The 18,566-nt window shown below is 34.5% G+C and overlaps 1 protein-coding gene across 12 annotated transcripts in view; it reads right to left on the reverse strand.

The window, feature by feature from the left end:
- Ush2a (usherin) overlaps positions 1 to 18,566 on the reverse strand; it is a 738,328-nt gene that overhangs the window by 304,008 nt on the left and 415,754 nt on the right. For all 12 annotated transcript variants that reach the window (XM_078022812.1, XM_078022814.1, XM_078022813.1 and 9 more), the window contains exons 36-37: positions 12,025 to 12,176; positions 6,788 to 6,950 (exon numbers count right to left, since the gene is read on the reverse strand). In XM_078022812.1, the coding sequence (XP_077878938.1) occupies positions 6,788 to 6,950; positions 12,025 to 12,176 (315 nt within the window). The remainder of the gene's footprint in view (positions 1 to 6,787; positions 6,951 to 12,024; positions 12,177 to 18,566) is intronic.

Consider the following 18,566-nt stretch of genomic DNA (forward strand, 5'->3'; position numbering starts at 1 on the left):
TAGTTTTCCTTCTTTGTTTTGCAACCTCTTATTTGATTACCACTGGTAATTATTACAGAAGAAGTGCAAATAAAACAAAAGAAGTAAAGAAAATTTAACCTGACACAAGTTACCAAAAGCTTTCTCCTGCAAAAATACTGAAAATTGTATTCCTCTGTTGGCTTCTACCTGGGGGCTCTGACTCATGCATCCAGTCTCTTAGAACCATCATGATTATTCCAAATTACCGTGCTTTGGAATCATCTACACACTCACCATCTATGTTTTTTACTTTATTGCAAAAATAATATGCATTTGTTGAAGAATTTAAAAATTTAGTTCATAAAAATGTTAAAATCAGAAGGTAAGCCATTCCTCATATAACCACCAAAAGATGATACCTATATTATTTTCTTTTCAAATTTATATTTCTTTTTTAAAACAGCTTTATAAACTCAATTAAGCATTTTGCTTTTATCATGGCCATCCATTTTTAGAAGCAGGGAAAGCAAATGATTAAGGCTAATTTCATAACTTGTTCTTTCTTCCCTTTCCTTTCCCTTCCACCCTATTCTTTCCCTCCATCATTCTTTTAAAGGACACATTCCTAGTTAGAGGTATCCACCCTGGAAACTAATCAGCCAAACCCTCAAGATTGTACTTTTCTCTATTCAAGATGAATTTTCAGAGATCCATAAAATAATGCCTTCCCCAGTGTAAATGTATCAATCTGCTGGGAGTGTTTTTTAATACTAAAAGAACACTTCCCTTTTCTGATGCCAAAGGATCATTTTAATTCACCCTTTTTTCCTTCATAACCTACATTCTCTCTTTCTCAAGTAAATATCTTTATTTCGTGTCACAATACAAAATAGGGGATTAGAAGAAAGAGTCATTTGAAGATGAAAAGGAAGGTGCAATCCAGTTTTTCAGAGCAGGTGAGAGTTAACAGTGCACAAAGGATTCAGCAATTAGCACACCCTGGTGCTTTGCCTTAGAAACTCAAGACACAAAACAATCTGTCAGGTTATCAAGCAGTGAAGATCCCTTCCCAGTTCATTCAGAAGGAAGGATAATGAATTAAACAATTCGCAGAAGAATCCACAGTAACTGCTTAAGACAAAAAGCAGGATGTGTGTGTTAAGACATGGTATTGTCTACTGAGAACAGGATCAGTGCAAAAAAATCTAAAGAAAGTCTGGTAAAGAAGCTGGCATTTGTAAAAAAAAATTTGTATAGAAACTCAGGATATTTTCTTCTCTTCATAAAGTTACTATTTTTTGACAATTGAATAGTTTTACAATATTTGTAGCTGGAAATATTTTTGAAACTTTTAAAATAATTATACAAACCTAAATTCTCAGCACAGATTGTTTTCCCATACCTGGCTAAAGAAATTTACTTTATCATTCTAAGATCAGTTTCTCTTATACAAGGTTTTCTTTACTATGTTATAATTTATTTTCGTATTTATTCCTAAGTTTACTCACTTATTTTGTTTAAAAAATTGCACAACAAATACATAAGGAACTGTTATAAGCCTGTTACCTATCATTTAAATTATTAGTTAATTAATTTATATTTAAGATTGTGTCTACTGATGGCTAGAATTTAATGGCTCACCTGTGCAAGGTGAGCATCACACTCCTGAGAGCCATTGAGCAAAGCACTTCTTTCAGGTCAATAAATGGCACCTGCAGACCCTAGGAAAACTAATTTGCATCATATGTTTCTCATAATTGAATGGATGTTTCAAATCAGGTAGAATCCCACAGAAGTAAGTGCTAATCCTTATTTTTATGGTGGACATTATCCAATGGCAGAAAGTATATTCTGGGACACCCCAGAGTGCTTGGATCATCTGTTAATTTTGCCCTTCACGTTTGCTTCTGTTCACTCTGCCATCTTTTCATTATGTTTTCATATTGAAGTCCCTGTAACTGTAACTAAAGCAAAGGGGAAGGCCCAGTTTTTCCAAAGTCTTCCCCCAATTAACTCTGCTCCATTTGTCACCCCACATCCTGGTTTCCTTCTTCCTCACGTGTTTGAGAATGACTTGTGTGGTCCACCTGTCTTATCTTCTCCTTTTGCAAATTCTAAAAGGAAGAGATGCTCTGGGTTCAACCTTTGGTACTATTTAGGCATCTCATATTTTGTTTATTAGAAACGACCTGACAATCCAATTAATTGGGTTTTTGTTTTCCATCTGGTGAAATTTCTACACATTAAGAAAAATAACACAAAAAAATTCTAGTAATAAAAAGAAAACCGATAGTTGTAGCAGCTAGATGATCATCCAACACAGAAATATAAACATGTGGTTTTCTGAAGCAGGGATTTGAGAGTGAAATCTCCATATCATTTTATAAAAGCAACTTTAAAATTTAAATTATTAATATGAGTATATAAATGTTCATTTTATAATTTATAATTACATAAAACTACATATAATTATAAAATATCAATAAATAAATTTAATGAAAATGTGCAAGATCAATATGAGGAAAAATTTGAACTTTTGAGAGAGATGGATGCATAAAACAAATAATTTAATTATATTATTGATTGGAAAACTCAACATCATAGAGATATTAATTCCACCTAAGTTATCTACAAATTTGGTAATAGCCTTATGAAGATAACATCAAGATTTTTGGAAGGAGTTAGAAAAATATAAAAGCTGTTTGAAAGAAAATAAAAAATGAGTAGGAAATATTTGTAAAATAAATAATGAGGAAGAATATACAAAAATGTATGTAAATATAGGACATTTTAAATCATCAGAGAATAGTACAAATTATTTAGTAAATGCTTTTGAACAATGGGATAGTTTTTGAGAAAAAAAACAAGTTTTGATCCACATTACATAATATATTAATATAAACTCCAAATGAATTGAATATAAATATTTTTAGAATACATTGTATTGCTAGAAAGTGCTAGAAAGAAAAAATAACAAAAAGAAGAAATTGCTACTCATAAGACAGATTCTCCTAATAGATAAGGAACTCCTGAGGCTCAGTGAAAATATGGGCAAAAGATATAAATAATGAATTCACAGAAAAAGAAATGCAAATAGGCTTTAAATATAAAAATATATTCAAACTTATATTCAACTATAAAAAGTATATTCAAAAGTATATTCAAATTAGTGAAATGCACATACTTAAGATAGTATGAAATAGTTTTTCCTCTTTTGGGGAGGCTGAATCTTACTATGTTGCACAGACTGGCTGGCCTTGACCTCCTGGACTCAATTGATCCTTCTGCTTCAGCTTCTCAAGCAGCTAGGATTACATGTGCATGCAATAGTGCCTGCCTAGCTGAGATACTTTTGTTTTCAAGACACTATTTTAAACATACAAATTGGCAAAGATAAGTTTGACAACACATTGATCATAAGGCTGGAGAGATCTACACCCTCTTGTACTTTTCCCATGAGACTAAAGAGCAAAGTCTCTTAGAGTAAAATTTGACAGTATCTTACAAAGTTAGAAATTAACATTTTCTTGACCTGACAATGCATTTTAAGGAATTTATCACACTAACATCCTCGCAAAATTTTGCAATGGCACACCTCCACCTTTATTCATTAAGGCATTCTTTGATACAGGAAAAGATTATAAACAACTTATGTAGTTAATAAGAAACTGGCTAAACTAATGATAGTACAAGTTATACAATCAAATACTATGAAGGTACAAAGAATTAGGAAGTTCTTGGGTACTTATGTGACAATGTCTTTGAAATTATCAATCTGGGAAAAATATGGTACCCAGTAATGTGTACAACTTGGTATCATTTGCATAAAGAGTTGCATGTATAAGACGAAGACTATAAATATATAATGAGGGGGGATACATGTGTTTACTTCTGTATATCTTCATTATTTCTAGAAAGATATAAGAAGCTAACCACACACATTTCCTCTGAAACTCCAGAACAGATATTGGACTTTGCTTAATTTTTTTGTCTTTTAAATTCATATTCCTGGGAATATAACACCTGGTCAAAAGTAAATAATTTTTTTTAAGAAAAATCACACTTTGATACTCACTTGTTATGAAACCTATTGTTGACTTTGTAAAGTGGTTAGTGGACTTGACCTGAAATATAGGGTCCCTGGGCATTTCTCACGAAGACAGTCTAACATTTCACCCTGTAAAACTGGCCCAGCAGCAGTCTCCCTTATCTTGAAGCTATGCTCCTTCTTTCCAGCTGAATTTCCCTATCTTATAAATTCTAACCACCACCTCTTTAGCAGCCATCACACAGGAAAGGATGAAATACAGTTGTTCATTATGTCAAGGAAATAACCAATTAGCCATTCGACAATTCAATAAGCTTTGTATAAATCCAGTGAACAGATGATATCTTACATAAGTTTGATGAATTAATGTTTAATTCATTTCTTGAAGAGCCACGCAGACCTCCCTACCCTCACAGTGTAAATGTCACCCAGCTGCTGATGGGTGACAGGACAAGACAATATTTGAAATCCTCTTACTTAACAGTGGACACGAAGTTTCCAGTGACAGGGAACCAATGAGATGAATTTCCTGGGACCTATTCCAAGTTGTTCCTTTTGATTTCCAACTCAGTCTCTTCCAACCCCAGAGTTGAACACACACTGCAAAACTCTGTAAGTCAAATCTTGTAATTGCTTCCAATTTGTCTGTTTTGCTTTTGGCAATTAACAAACTGAAATGTTATCATGAAGGAGTTCATCTCATTTATAAGACCAGGTTCTCCCTCAACTAAAATATGCAGGCACTCTGTTCTTTATTACCAGCAGGAGATAAATGGCTGGTTTTCGTTGCTGAAGAATATATAATGGTTAAAAAGTCACTTTTTTCCTCCAGCTCTACATAAATCACAGAACTAGTCAATATTTAATAATGCTTGCCTTGGTCTGGAGTCCCTTGATCACCCCTGTCATGTGTAATAGCTCCCTCTCCGATATCTTTGACATAAAAGCCCAGCTTTACTGCAATACTAACATGTAGAGGGTCATTACGGATCGACATTTACCTTAATCTGTGACTGCCAACCATGAACCGATAAATTCCAGCAGATTCCACTGGGAGAAATCAGTAAACTTCTCAGTGGAAAGAACTGAAGGAAAATTCTGCCGAGAACAGAATACATTTTCTACAAGGGCTGCTCTGCAAATGGGTTCTGACTTTTGAAAGTTCTCTTGCTGCGCAGCTTTGCAACATTTAATACCGTTTTGATGGTTTGAGAGACGGGATGACAACCCAAGATGACATGACTTAGAAGGCAAGCAGAAATTTTCTCTGCAAAAACAATGCAAGATTAAACACAAGGGGGAATATGGCTCTTGCATTATTCACCCAGCTGCCTTGGCGGAAATAGCTGGGCTGTCATGGGTCCGGCCTAAATGTTGCTTCTTTTTTCAAATCGATCATCACTCCTTCACCTCATAATCTTACAAGTGCTTCACAGCAGAATACATCAAAGCCCTGATTGCATAAAAAAGGGACACACCAATCTTGAGAGGATCAGCTCTGACTCTGACACACATTCCACTCCTTGTACACTTGCTTGCCAACATGGTACGCACACAAGAACACTCTCCTCAAATTTTGAAAGCTGTGTTTTCTCTTCTCCTCACCTGTTTTCACACTTTGAGGATGTTATATCTTTTACATAGTAAGAGAAAAATGAGAAATAAAGAATCTTTTGAAACTCGAGAAACATTATTTTCTTGTTAATAACCCATGTGACTCTATCTACCATACCATATATTTACTACTAAATTAAAAAGCAACATGGAAAACATCTCCTAGAAAAATAGCATGATCACTTGAGAAAAGTGATGAAACAAAACACTTAGTAAAAATAAAAATGAATGGATTCTAATAAAACATAGGCCTACATTTCCCTATGGCAGGAATTGCTTAAAATAAGCATTATGATATCACTACACCCAACTTATTGAATTGGGTGGTTTTTGATAGTGCTTACAAGGAACCCCATGACGTAGCCCAACTCATGTTAGGTCAACTTATTAGAGCACACATCTGTAATACCAATTTAGCTAACTGTTACAAAAGTAGCTTACTTAAGATGGAATGCAATGTTAAAACTCATTTTTTTCCATAAGCAGTATTTTAAGTTTGAACCATTTTTTAGGCCATGGAAGAATACATAACATACCTCCTTTACCTGAAACTGCAGGTAGTACATAATCCTGTATATCCTGTTATTTTTGTGTACACACACACACACACACACACACACACACACACACACACACACACATTACAGGTCTATGATAAAGCTTAATTCATAAATTAGGCCTAGTAAGATTTTAAGCACAATAATAATAAAATAGAACAATTACAAGCATGCCCTGGAATGTAAATAATGTGAATATAGTCTCTCTGGAATTTTCCATCTAACATTTTTGGACTGTGGCTGACTGTAGCAACTGAACTGGCAGGAAGTAAAACCATGGATGAGGGAACTGTACACCAAATTGATCCTTCTCAAATTTAAGTGTACACGACACATCTACCTAAAAAATCGGTTAAAACACAGATTGTCGGATCCTGCCTCTGTGATTCCATAGGTAGGTGCTGGGGCCTGAGAATTAACATTTCCAGCGATTTATCAACCCTGGCTGACCACACACTGAGAAGTGCCATTCTGGCTCACTGGTATAGGTTATTTTTAGGAAAAAAAAAATAAAGAAATCAAAAATCTGTGGCCCAAAGACAGATTTCAAATAAAAATAAACTGTGTTCTAATGTTATTTAAAGTTTAAAAATGACACACAAATTACCTTGATCGACATAGAAAATCCCAGTAAAAAGGACTGAGTATGTTAAGTTTCCATTGGGACAAAAAGGTGCTTCCCATTTCACGTGGGCTTTCCGGGATCCCTCTGTTTTGATAAACACATTTACTGTTCCTTCAGGAGGAGCTTCTAGAGTTCGATTTTCCACCTGTGAGTATAAAAAGATTTATTTTTGTTTGCAAATAAAATAAGTACATGCTTTGCTTTGAGCATATTTCTTCAAAGAATCTCTTTTTGCTATGAAGTAAACTATTTTGACAGTAGCATCTTGTCTGAATACCTCATTTTGTCAGCAGGATCAAAGCATACCTCATGTTTTCTTCCTCCTGCTGTTAAAGCTTAGAATTTGAGCTCCTGACCAAGGTAGTTGTTTGTGATTTCCAGACTATGTGGATCCGCTCACACTGTGATTGTGCCTACGGCTGTGCATAACCACAGATTATTTGGGGACTGCTTAAAAATAATTCCTATGTGATTGCCAAAGAGAAGAAATGCACATAGTCTGTCTTCATAAGTTCCTGATGAAAGCGACAGACTTTTTTTTTTTTTTTTTTTTTTTACAAAAGCCACAACAAACATCTCTCTCTCACACACACACACACACATACAATTTGCTCTCTCAGTGATGTCCTTATGAGGTATGTTTAGATGGCATCATGCTGACGTTAAGAGACAAATGCTTCTGAGTGACTCCCTCTCTAAAGTCTAACCACAAAAGAACCTGATACAGTATTAACCAGCCTGTACAGAAAACAGCAAAAGATGAATTGTTGCAAGAGAAGGACTCTTACATGCAAAGTAATTTTAAACTGAACAGAGTCAGAAAGATATCGATAGCTAAATTAGTAAAATGCCAAAGTGACCGCAGGAAGATGAATTTGGAAAAAGAGTAGAAAGGTTTTCAGATTTTTTGGTTATTTTTAATAATTTTTACTGGTGTATAAAATTGTATGTAACAGTGGGATTTGTGGTGACACATTTATACATGAACATAATATAATTTGATCCATTTCACTGGTTTAAACTTAGTAAACTAATGACTACAAATTCATAAGCAATGATTACAAATATTTGACCTTTCACAGTTTATAAAATATGTGGATAATTTTGACCTTTCTCTTAAAGTACAGGCAGGCTCATGCCTCACAAGAAGGTTATCAAACATAAAATTTTTAGGCAAGCAAATATTTTCAATTATGAAGCTTTATTTGTTAAGATGAAAACATTTTTCCAATTGTGAAAATAAATGTGAAAAAGACAGAGTGTTAATTTTTAATAAGTACGAGACCACAGGATGTTTTATTTTCATCAGAGAACTGCTATGGGATTGTTTAGATCTATAATTCCGACTCAAAATTTTTATTAGTCTCATAACTGTATAGAAAAAATGATAAAGAAACAAGATCGCAAAATATCTTTTCATCAGTTTAGTATTTCATAATAATGCAGTTTTAATATGTCTACATGTATGGTTCAAATTTTGTGTAGAAAATAATTTTCAAGTGTTCCCAATAAAATAGAAATCAAAAAGTTAAATAATTAAGGGTAATTCCAGTTACCTCAAATAACTGGATAATTCAAAATAAGTATTTTTAATTTATTTACATAAATATCTGAATAGATACTCCAGTTTTTACTTGATATTAAATTTGGCAATTGTATTATTTTGCTCTGACTTGGAATTTTCTTTAATTTTGTTTTTATTTATCTACTTTGCTTTAAAAGGAGTTTTAAATAGGCACTTGACTTTGACCTAGAAACCTTTTTGACACAGAAAGAGCATTCAAGAGCCAATGTGTAATAAAAACAAGCATTTTAATAGCAAATTCATTGCTAATGAAAACTGTACCATTTTCCAGAAATTCTTGTGTAAATATTTTATTTAATCTTTCATAACAACCCCTTTTAAGGTAGGCATTAATTCCCTTTGTAATAGTTGAGAAATCTGAGGTTTAGTAAAATAATTATGTTTGTCAAAGAGTAACTAGTTTAGATCAATTCTCGATACGGTACTTTCTTGATCATAACATATATTGCCATTAATATTTAGATATTGCAGGCATGAAGGCTCATGCCTATAATCCCAGCTACCTGTGAGGCTATTGTAGGAGGATTACTAGTTCAAGGATGGCCTGGGCAATTTAGCAAGACCCCATCTCAAAGTAAAACTTTTTAAAATTTGAATTGAAGATGTAGTTCAGTGCTTACCTATTATATATAAAATACTGAATTCAATTCCCAGTGCCAGAAAAAAAAAACATAAAAAAAAGATTTAGGTATTTTACATAACAAATTGATTTGCATCTCTACAAAAAATGAATGTGTGTAGGCTTCTGGGTGTGTTTGTCTGTGTAAGCATGTCATCACTAATAAACCAAGGCAGCTTTTTAGCTATATCATATAGCAGTGACCTGCAGTTTTGCACCTCATCTCTAAGATGACCCCTGGAAAATCGATCCAATGAATGTTCCAAGGCCAGACACAGTTGTAAAATTTTCAGAATTAGGACCCACTAATATTATCTAACATTGGTTAAGGGGGTGGGAACATCAGGGAGCAAAGTGATTTTCTGAAGTGCGAAAACACTTTAAAAATCCTTTGCTATTGTATTATATATTAATTTGTTCATTGTTTCAAATATTCATAAACCCCCAAATGGTGCATTTAATTTGACAACGCACATTAGCATCTTCAAATTAGAATCCGAGGCCTTGCAAACTTTTTTTATATTAGAATTTATCAAATATCAATATACGATTTAAATGGCAAGAAATGAACAAACCACAGGAGAATTAGATAGGTTCAGATTAATTCTACCTGAACCACCAGAAGGTTAACTTTTGTCAGTCCAGGAAAACAAAACCTATGGAGCTAATGTAACACTAAAATGATAATATATAATTTATTATCAAATTATATGCATGTACTTTAAAACACTCTCTTATACCAAATTTGTGCAACCCTCTTTTTACTATTTTTAAAAATTATTTTAGCAACTTGCCAATTTTGAGGGTGAACTCTAACACATTAGAGATTATAAAGAATATTTGTTATAGAAAACATTGAACAGTATTTCCCTGCATGCATGAATAACAATGGTATTAAATAGTTAGAAGATATAAAATAAACAGACTTCTTCTAAGAAGAAAAAAAACGATTGTTAATGATTATCATTATATGAACAAAAATTAGACTCTTCAAATATTCTATTCTTTGATTTCTACAGCAAATAAATTAAGAATAAAAATGAAAAATTTTGAGGTGTCAATGAAATTTTAATTTAAAATGCTGTGACATTGCTTTAAATAAAGAATATCTTTAAGAGAAATGCATACTCTACTGCTATGTTTGGATGAATCTTTTTGAATATCACATTATAATTTAATGATAGTAAACTGTGGCTCTGAAGACAGATTCATAGATTTCTTAAATGAGTAAGGACACATTAAAAAGAATCATCAACACAACAGAACTGGATCTGTAATATCCTTCAGGATTGTGGTAGATTTCCAGGACTGTACAGAATAATCCATTATGCAGTTTCCAAAGGTATAATACATATTGTAATTGGCACAAAATTATTTCTGAAACCAATGAAGGACCAGGAATTTTAACTTCTTGGCAGCGTATACTTGACTTGTTCTAAATGAAGACATTGTTGTTCAATCCCAGTGATTAGAGATGGATCATTGACTAGAGAAAAGCGTTTGCATACTGACTAAAGGATAAAGAAAAGTACCACAGTGAGAAAGATCCCTCTGTGCTGTAAGTCAGGATTGAGTCTAGAATGGACAGGGCTGTGGCAGAGTAGCTTTTACAATCCAATTCTGTTTTTCCCTTTCCCATCAGGACACTGTGGCATTTGATTTCTTAAGGTTACCATCACCTACTATCTGCACAGGACACAGATCGATAACTGAGTCCCCCTTGGTTAAAGATGCCAAGATATCAGGAGATGATGTGGGAGCCAATTTAATAGCCAGAAGAACATGCTGAAATTTGTATTTTGAACATGTATGTTTCAAGCTCATGTGAAGTGTTGTTTTGCTTCTTTTCCTTTTTTTTTTTTTTTTTTTGAATGGAGAAGAAAAGCTGGCCTATTGCCATTCCTGCTTTTAAGGGTAAGTATCCATCAGAGGAATTTGAGCTGTAAAATCCTTAATAGCAATAAAGACCACAGCTCAGCTCCACCGATGGGTGATGTTAGCTGCTTGGAAAGCAACCAATCTCTGAAATGAAATGGGAGGGGTGATCACAGAAATAAGGCAGCAAAAAATTAAACTAAAGAGCTATTTTTCAAGATAATATTTTTATAATACACTCTTCAATGAAGACAGAGTGCATTTAAAATGGTAGGGAATTAGCAAACATTGCCAAAAAACATCTAAAACTAATGAGTATTTCCCTAAAAAGAAGTTAAATCTAATTAATTAAGAAAAATAAAAAAGTATGCTGTGATGTCTCGAAACTAAGCAATGGTATGCTAGTCTATGACAATTATGCTTTATTAGTTGGATTTAAATAATTATATTAGAATAAAAAGCATGATTTTGTTAAGCTCTTAACTCCTAATGAAATGTAGATATACATTATAGTTTTCTGAAATGTGGATATCAAGAGTGGATATTAATATAATTTTAAATACTGTTCTTATGAAAGCATATCATATCATTGAAATAAAAATATTTTATTATAAGATATGAGAAAAACTCAACCTTTCAATTGATTATCCTAGTTGTTGGGGAGCAGAGTTGTCGTATGTGGCAATGACAAATTTTCAATTTTCACTTTTTAATTCTAAACTTACTTGGTTGTTGAGCCATTAGTAGGAAGGAAAACATCTACCTTATATATGCCACTGAATTAGGTAAAATTGTATGTAAGTCTGCTAAACCTACCAATTTGCCTTTCTTCTAGTAAAATAGCATACACTGTCTTTCCCTAGACCTATGTGCGGTCTCAAAGTTTATGTTCAACATAAAATCTTAGTAACTCTTTTTTTGTGTGTGATACTAGGATGAAACCCAGAATCTGGTGCATGCTGGATGAGTTCTCTACCACTGAGCTACATCCCCAACCCAAATACTAATAACTCTTAAATGATCCCATTATGCTGGGAAGGCTACCCATGCAGAGAGTACATCACCGCCTCTTACTTCTTCCTTGATATTCAGTGTCAATTGACATTTGATATGTTCTAGGATATAAACTCACATACTTACCAGTGGGCCCAGAGCACAACCTTTGGCTGTGCATGCTTTCACTCTGAAGGAATGTAAGCTCCCAGGGGCAAATCCATAGGCATGACAGCTAGGTTCTGAGGAATTGTGAATTAATATATCATCTAGATATAATCCATAACTTGTGATAACACCTGGGAAGATAATAATAATTGACTTTTAGTATGGCCTCTAGACAACAAAAAGAATGTCTTATGAATATGATATGAGTTCCAGTTTCATAGAGTCACTGACTAGGGCCTGGTACCTCCCCTGGTCTAAACCCTATCTCTTTCCAAAGGATAAAGCAAGCTTTACCCCAACCAATTAGCATAGAGGCAGAAATAGAGCCCAACAGTTCCAGTCAGAGAACTCCACTACATCATGTTTGTGCCAGCATTTGTGTTCCAGATCAAAAATGAATAAATGGAGTACATTTATGATATTTATTGCTTTCTAAGTAGATATTCTTAATAGGTGTACTCTTGAAAAAAAAAGTGACCTTATTTGTTATTACATTATATATTACTCTTGGTGCATCAGCACTGTCCTAAGCAGCTGACATACACTGACTTCTTAACCCTCTCCTCTTAGCCTTTCCATAATAGAGGCACTATTACTGCCACCATTTTATAGGTGAGAAAACCAAGGCACAGAGTTTAGATAACTTGCTAAAGGTCACATGCAGGTCAAATGCAGGCAAGCATTTGAGTCAGGATTTGAATCTAGGTGTTTTGACTCCAGAGCCCCTGTTCTCAATGACAACATTAAGTCACCTACACATTAAGCACTGCAGGAATTGTACAAAGTACATTCATGAATGGGTTAGAGAAACTATGATGTGTTGGTTTTAATGATCAATTAAAATTATTTCAGAAGGAAAATCATGCATATTTACATGAAATCAACTATAGAGACATGATATGTTGAAATGGCTACTTAATATAATTGTTTTACTTACTCAATTGAAATATTTTCATGAAAAGGAAGGTAAGGATCAGCACGACCAAAGGTCTATCTATGTTTACCAGAAACACTGAATTTCCAAAGTGACCAAACAGTGAATTATAGGAAGCAAAACTTTGAGTTCATGCTTAATCAGAACTGTTTCAAAGTGAGGCTAACTTTACAGTGGCCTCCCTGAGTATGTTCTTCAGGAATTATCTTAAATGTTCCTTTGTCTGATAGCCTTCCCCCAGGACTGAAGTTGGTTACTTCTTCCATAACACACAGCATAGTTCCACCATAGCATTTATCCATTTATCACAATATTAGTATTATTACTTGTTTAGCTGCTTGACTTTCCCAATAGACTTCAGGGTCCCTACAGAATCTTCCTGACTTGGGCATTTCTACAGCTTAGCATCATGTCTAAAACATAGTTGGCACATAGTAAATATTGACTGAATGAATAAATTAATCAACATGCCAGAAAGTAAAAAATATCAGCATACAATATGGAGTATAATTTGTGACTATTGGAAAATGAGATAACTCTAAGCCTGAAAAAAATAGCTAAAAAGATAGTACTAAAGTATAGCTCAGAGATGGAGAATTTTAAAACAACACTCTAGCCAAGTTAAGGCTATCAATTCCTGATAGTTGGCTTCTAGAAGGTCTGGCTCTAGGCTTTATAGACACAAAGATGTGGCCTTGTGAATTTCCTAAGAGTACATCTAACCTTCATCCATCATTACTTCACAGATAGCATTGCTCATAGAACCACAATACCAGGAGCCTTTTTTCCAAGCATCCCTCTCTCCTGCAAGAGAATTTACTCATCTTGGACCTACTCACAATGGTCTGGCAGTGTTATCTTGGTGAACTCATAGAATGTTACATTCACGGTCTGGATAGTCCTCACAACACTGCCTTTGATTAAGAAATCCATTCATAGCAAAGGAAGTAAGGCAGTGAACTAACACCCATGGAACTTACTGCTTGTCTTTCAATGATCCTCATTAACCTATAGCCTCACAACTTATTGGAGTCTACATCACAGGACAAACTGAGTGGAAACATCCTGTGGATATGGGGTTATAAGAAAAGTACTACCAAATTAGAATCTGAGAATATTATCTGGCCATTTGGAAACTTCATGCAACTATTCTAATAGGAAAATAGAAAGATACTATATGAAAGGTGAAGCAGGCATCCCCCTGCATGCCGACACTCAGGACATCCCCAAGGGCATCTCTTTATATATAAAGATCCAATTATGTAAGTATTGAAAGTAAGTCTACCCAAGCCCAATAAAGACAAGACCATTACGGACATAGGCCTTTTAATGATACAAGTTTGGACAACTCACTAGGCAAAGAATCCCAAACAAATGAGATACTGCCCAAGAGAAAAGGGAAGAAGTTGTAAATACTGCTATGGCTTCACAACTAATTATAGGAAAAAAACTCACAGGTGCTCTCATGTTTTCTTTCTTATTAAATAGAGATTTGTACATGATAACCAAATTTCTTTCCTCCTTTTCCCTGTTGATTTATGTAAGTTAGTAGGTGTTAATTTATAGTTTAGTAAATTAATTTTTTTAAATTGCTGAATATCCAGGTGGGTATGTCAGAACCACACAGGGGGGTTAGCATCTCCCAGACATCTACACAGTGACCAAGAATGACAGCATCTTCATTTATACAAAGCATGGTTGGGGCACATGAGGCAGAAACAGAGTGACTACTGCAGTGGTGGAAGGCAGTACAAAGTAGAAGTGTGGGTTTGAAGTTGGAGGCATCAAGATGGTTGTTTATCTGATGTAACAGCCTCTGACCTACCCAGCTCTGCTCTATACTATTGAGCCTGCAGGTCTATGGACTACATTTCCAGTTGTTTTGCTTACTGGTTTTCTGTTAGATTGTGCCATTGGTGGAGTGGGGAGGGGGCACTGCTAGGAGGACAGAGTGGCAATCTGGAGAAAATGTCCATTTTCCAGCTTGAAGAACTGAGGACTTTGCTGCATTCTGCAGGAGAGGGCCAGAGCACCCACAGTCTCCAGCATTTCATACAGCAGAAGCAGCCCTTCTGCACTGGAAGCCTCTTCGGAGTGAAATGTTGTTGGTGTTTCATCTCTGCATGGGCCAGTATCCCATAAAAGCTCAAGTAACAGATCAGCAAATACAGCAGCAAAAAACAGCCCTGTCAATCATCCTTCATGAACCAGTGCCTGCTACCTTTTCTCTTTTGTTCTCTTAGCCCTTTCAACCTCTTTTGAACCAACTCTTTATATAAAATATCCAACTCCTGAGGCTTGGGGTATAGCTCAGTGGTATAGTGTGTGCTTAGCAAGCACAAAGCCCTGGGTTCAATCATCAGCAAAAGTAAAATAATTCAACTTCTTATATCAAAATTTCTCTGTCTTAAATATTTAGCACATTTTTTTCTTTCACCAATTAGTTTTTGATCAATATATCCTCTTAAGATTTAAGCTTTTCTTAAAAAATGTTAATGCTCTTAATAGGGCCATTCCTATAACCAATTTTCTTTTCTGAAGACAACTTTTTATAGTTTAAGTACATTTCTTTTATTTCCAATTTTTTGGGGGGACAAGTTTTCTTTTACTATTATGTATCACTTATGGTTTCAAAAAATGGTATGGCTGCCAGTATCTGTTCTCTTTTATTTTCTAGTGTGCCCATTTATGAAGACTCTAAGAATACTTAGAGAAAGTGTTTGATATAATGCCATTTAGCTCTTAACACACAAAGCACAAATGAATTAAAATTATAAAATGAAAGATACATAATGAAAAACCAACTAATACATAGAAAAGTTAGGGAAGAGAAACAGATAAAATCACAGTAATAAGAATGAAAAAAAATTACTATGTGCCTGGCACTCTCTGAAACAATCATTTAATCCCTGCCAAAAAAATCTTATGTGCAAATAATGTGTTGCAGAAGCTCTTAAAGAAGCAGGAAGACCCTTGAAATGCTATCTGTTTGACCTGCTTTTGAACAGAATTAGAAAGTACCCAAATCAATACTTCCTTTTTTTTTACATAATTGAGGAGCAGAGAATTTCTTTTATGCCAGGATTATGTGCATAATATCTCATTTATCTGACATATTGGAAAATGAGATATTTTATAGAACTTAATTTTCATTATAACTAAATCTCAGCCCTTAAGTATGAACTTTAAAAGTCTTAACCGTTTTTTGAAGAAAATCTTTCTAGTAAGTACTATACACTTACCTGTCTTCTCAGGGAGAACATAATGAATATAATTGAATCATTTTGTGAAAACTCAAACTGCGATTGTGGACATCAAAGACTATGGTCTCTAATTCAGTAATGCCTTGGTGACTGATGAAAGACAGGGTACCAAGCTCCTTTCAGTGGCTCCACCTTACCACTGAGGTGGTAAAAAGTGTAAAATTCTCTTACTTGAGACTTTTTCTTTTCTTTTTAAATATCTGCAACCTCCTTCAGTGACAGTCTCTCCAACGTTACTTTATTTAAAATTTTTTAAATTTTTTGTCTACCTGACTCTAATGAGTTAACCTCTAACAGTCTATGCTAAGAAACTAGGTAACCATGACATCTGGAAATATGGATACAGAAAGAACAGACAGTTATTGAGAGAAGAGCTTAGAATATGATGAGTAAGATAGCAAATGAGCTGAGACCGAAATTGAGAATTTTGACAGTTAATTCACCTGCTCAAAACTTTTCCTATCCAGCATACATCAAGAATAGGGCAAGATCGAGGTCCATCTTTTAGACACACACAAACACACACACACATGCATACACCACTGGGTTACTCATCATTCTGTAGATAAACAGTATTTGATAGCAAACAGAACAGGCTGAGGGATGGATTGCAGGATAAAATTGTAGAAGCAGTGGACACTGGATAAGTTAGTCTGACCTCCAAGTCATTCTATTTTGGGGAGGTTGGAGGTACTGGGGATTGAACTCAGGGGCACCTGGCCACTAAGCCACATCCCCAGCCCTATTTTCTATTTTATTTGGAGACAAGGTCTCACTGAATTGCTTAGTGCCTCATTTTTGCTGAGGCTAGCTTTGAACTCATGATCCTCTTGCCTCTATCTCCTGTGCCTCTGGGATTACAGATGTGGGCCACCACGCCCAGCCTCTAAGTCATTCTTGATGCTTTCCTCCACAACATTCCCTACACCATCTCCATCACCAAGTCCCAAAGACTTTACATTTCAGATTAATTTCTATCACCCTCATTTCCATGGTCATCTAGTCTATTCTAACATCATCTCACATTTAAGGATAATAGCCACTTAGGTATCTTAGTGTATCATGTTCCATATAATTCATTCTTTATACTGTAGTAAGGGAGGTATAATACCAAATTCCTTTCTGGTCACATTACATAAAATCAGTGATCAATCAGGCCTTTGCCAAGTACCAGCAATATGAGAGTGGCCTATCCCAGAATCAGGAAGCTGGGTTAATGTAACCTGTGCTGTAGATGAAAGGGCTAATGATATTCACCTCTCTGTGTTTTCTGCCTTTGGGTCCAGACCTGAATGGTCAATCACAAGACCACAAAGTCAGGTCAAAGTGAAATACTGATGTAGTTTAGAGCTAGTAGCCTCATATGCCCTGAAAAAGAGAGCCTGAGACAAGTGTAAGCATTTCCTCTGATCTGCTTTGGTCGAGGCCATTACCTATAAAACCTTGAATTGGGGGCACACAGATAACCTCCTGGTAAATTCATGGACAAAAAAAGCTGAATCACCTCAAAAGAGCACTTTATTTCTTATCAAGATATGGAGGCAAAATATTTCATAACTTGTTTTTATTAGCAGAGCTTCTGATATAAATGAAATCACTAAAGTTTGGAACACTGCATAATTTGATTCAAACATTCAGATTTAATAAGAAACAAGTCTATTATGACAATATTTGAAATTTCATTGACCTCAGATTTCTAAACTGAACATATAAAGCTAAAGAAAATAATGTAGTGGGCATTTTTATTGTAAGCCAAAGATATAGCTTTTTTTAAAAAAATAACTGGAACATAGAACATGTATGAATGGCTTTGGAGAAATTAAAAAGCTAAGTTCTTAAAATGTCATGTAAATATTTTCAAAATTATAGAACACAAAATAATTAAAATTATTAAAAAATGCTCTGACTACTTACTTGGAATCAATCCATTAATTGTTTTATGTGGAATATTTCCACTAATAGACAACTCCAAGAAATAATAACTGTTTTGTATTTTTATAAAGATGAGGAAATGAAGCCTTAGAAGATTTATTGTCCAAGGTCATAAAAATATGAATTCAAGCATGGAACCCAGAAATCTCACTCTGCTGTTGTTACTACTCCCATTTTATCTTTCTCAACTAATTTTCTAAAATTTTAAAAAATACATCTTATATCAAAAGCTGATGAACATGCTGTGGTCCTAATAACAATCAAGAGAAATATGAAGAAGATATTAACATACATTTATTGAAAGTCAACTGCCTACAGGGGACTGCATTTGGTATTTTGGGTGACAGAATAAAAAATAAGAACTACTCTTATAGAAGTAAATAGAGCATAGG

Source organism: Ictidomys tridecemlineatus, chromosome 10 (genome assembly GCF_052094955.1).
Source record: "Ictidomys tridecemlineatus isolate mIctTri1 chromosome 10, mIctTri1.hap1, whole genome shotgun sequence".
NCBI lineage: Eukaryota > Metazoa > Chordata > Mammalia > Rodentia > Sciuridae > Ictidomys > Ictidomys tridecemlineatus.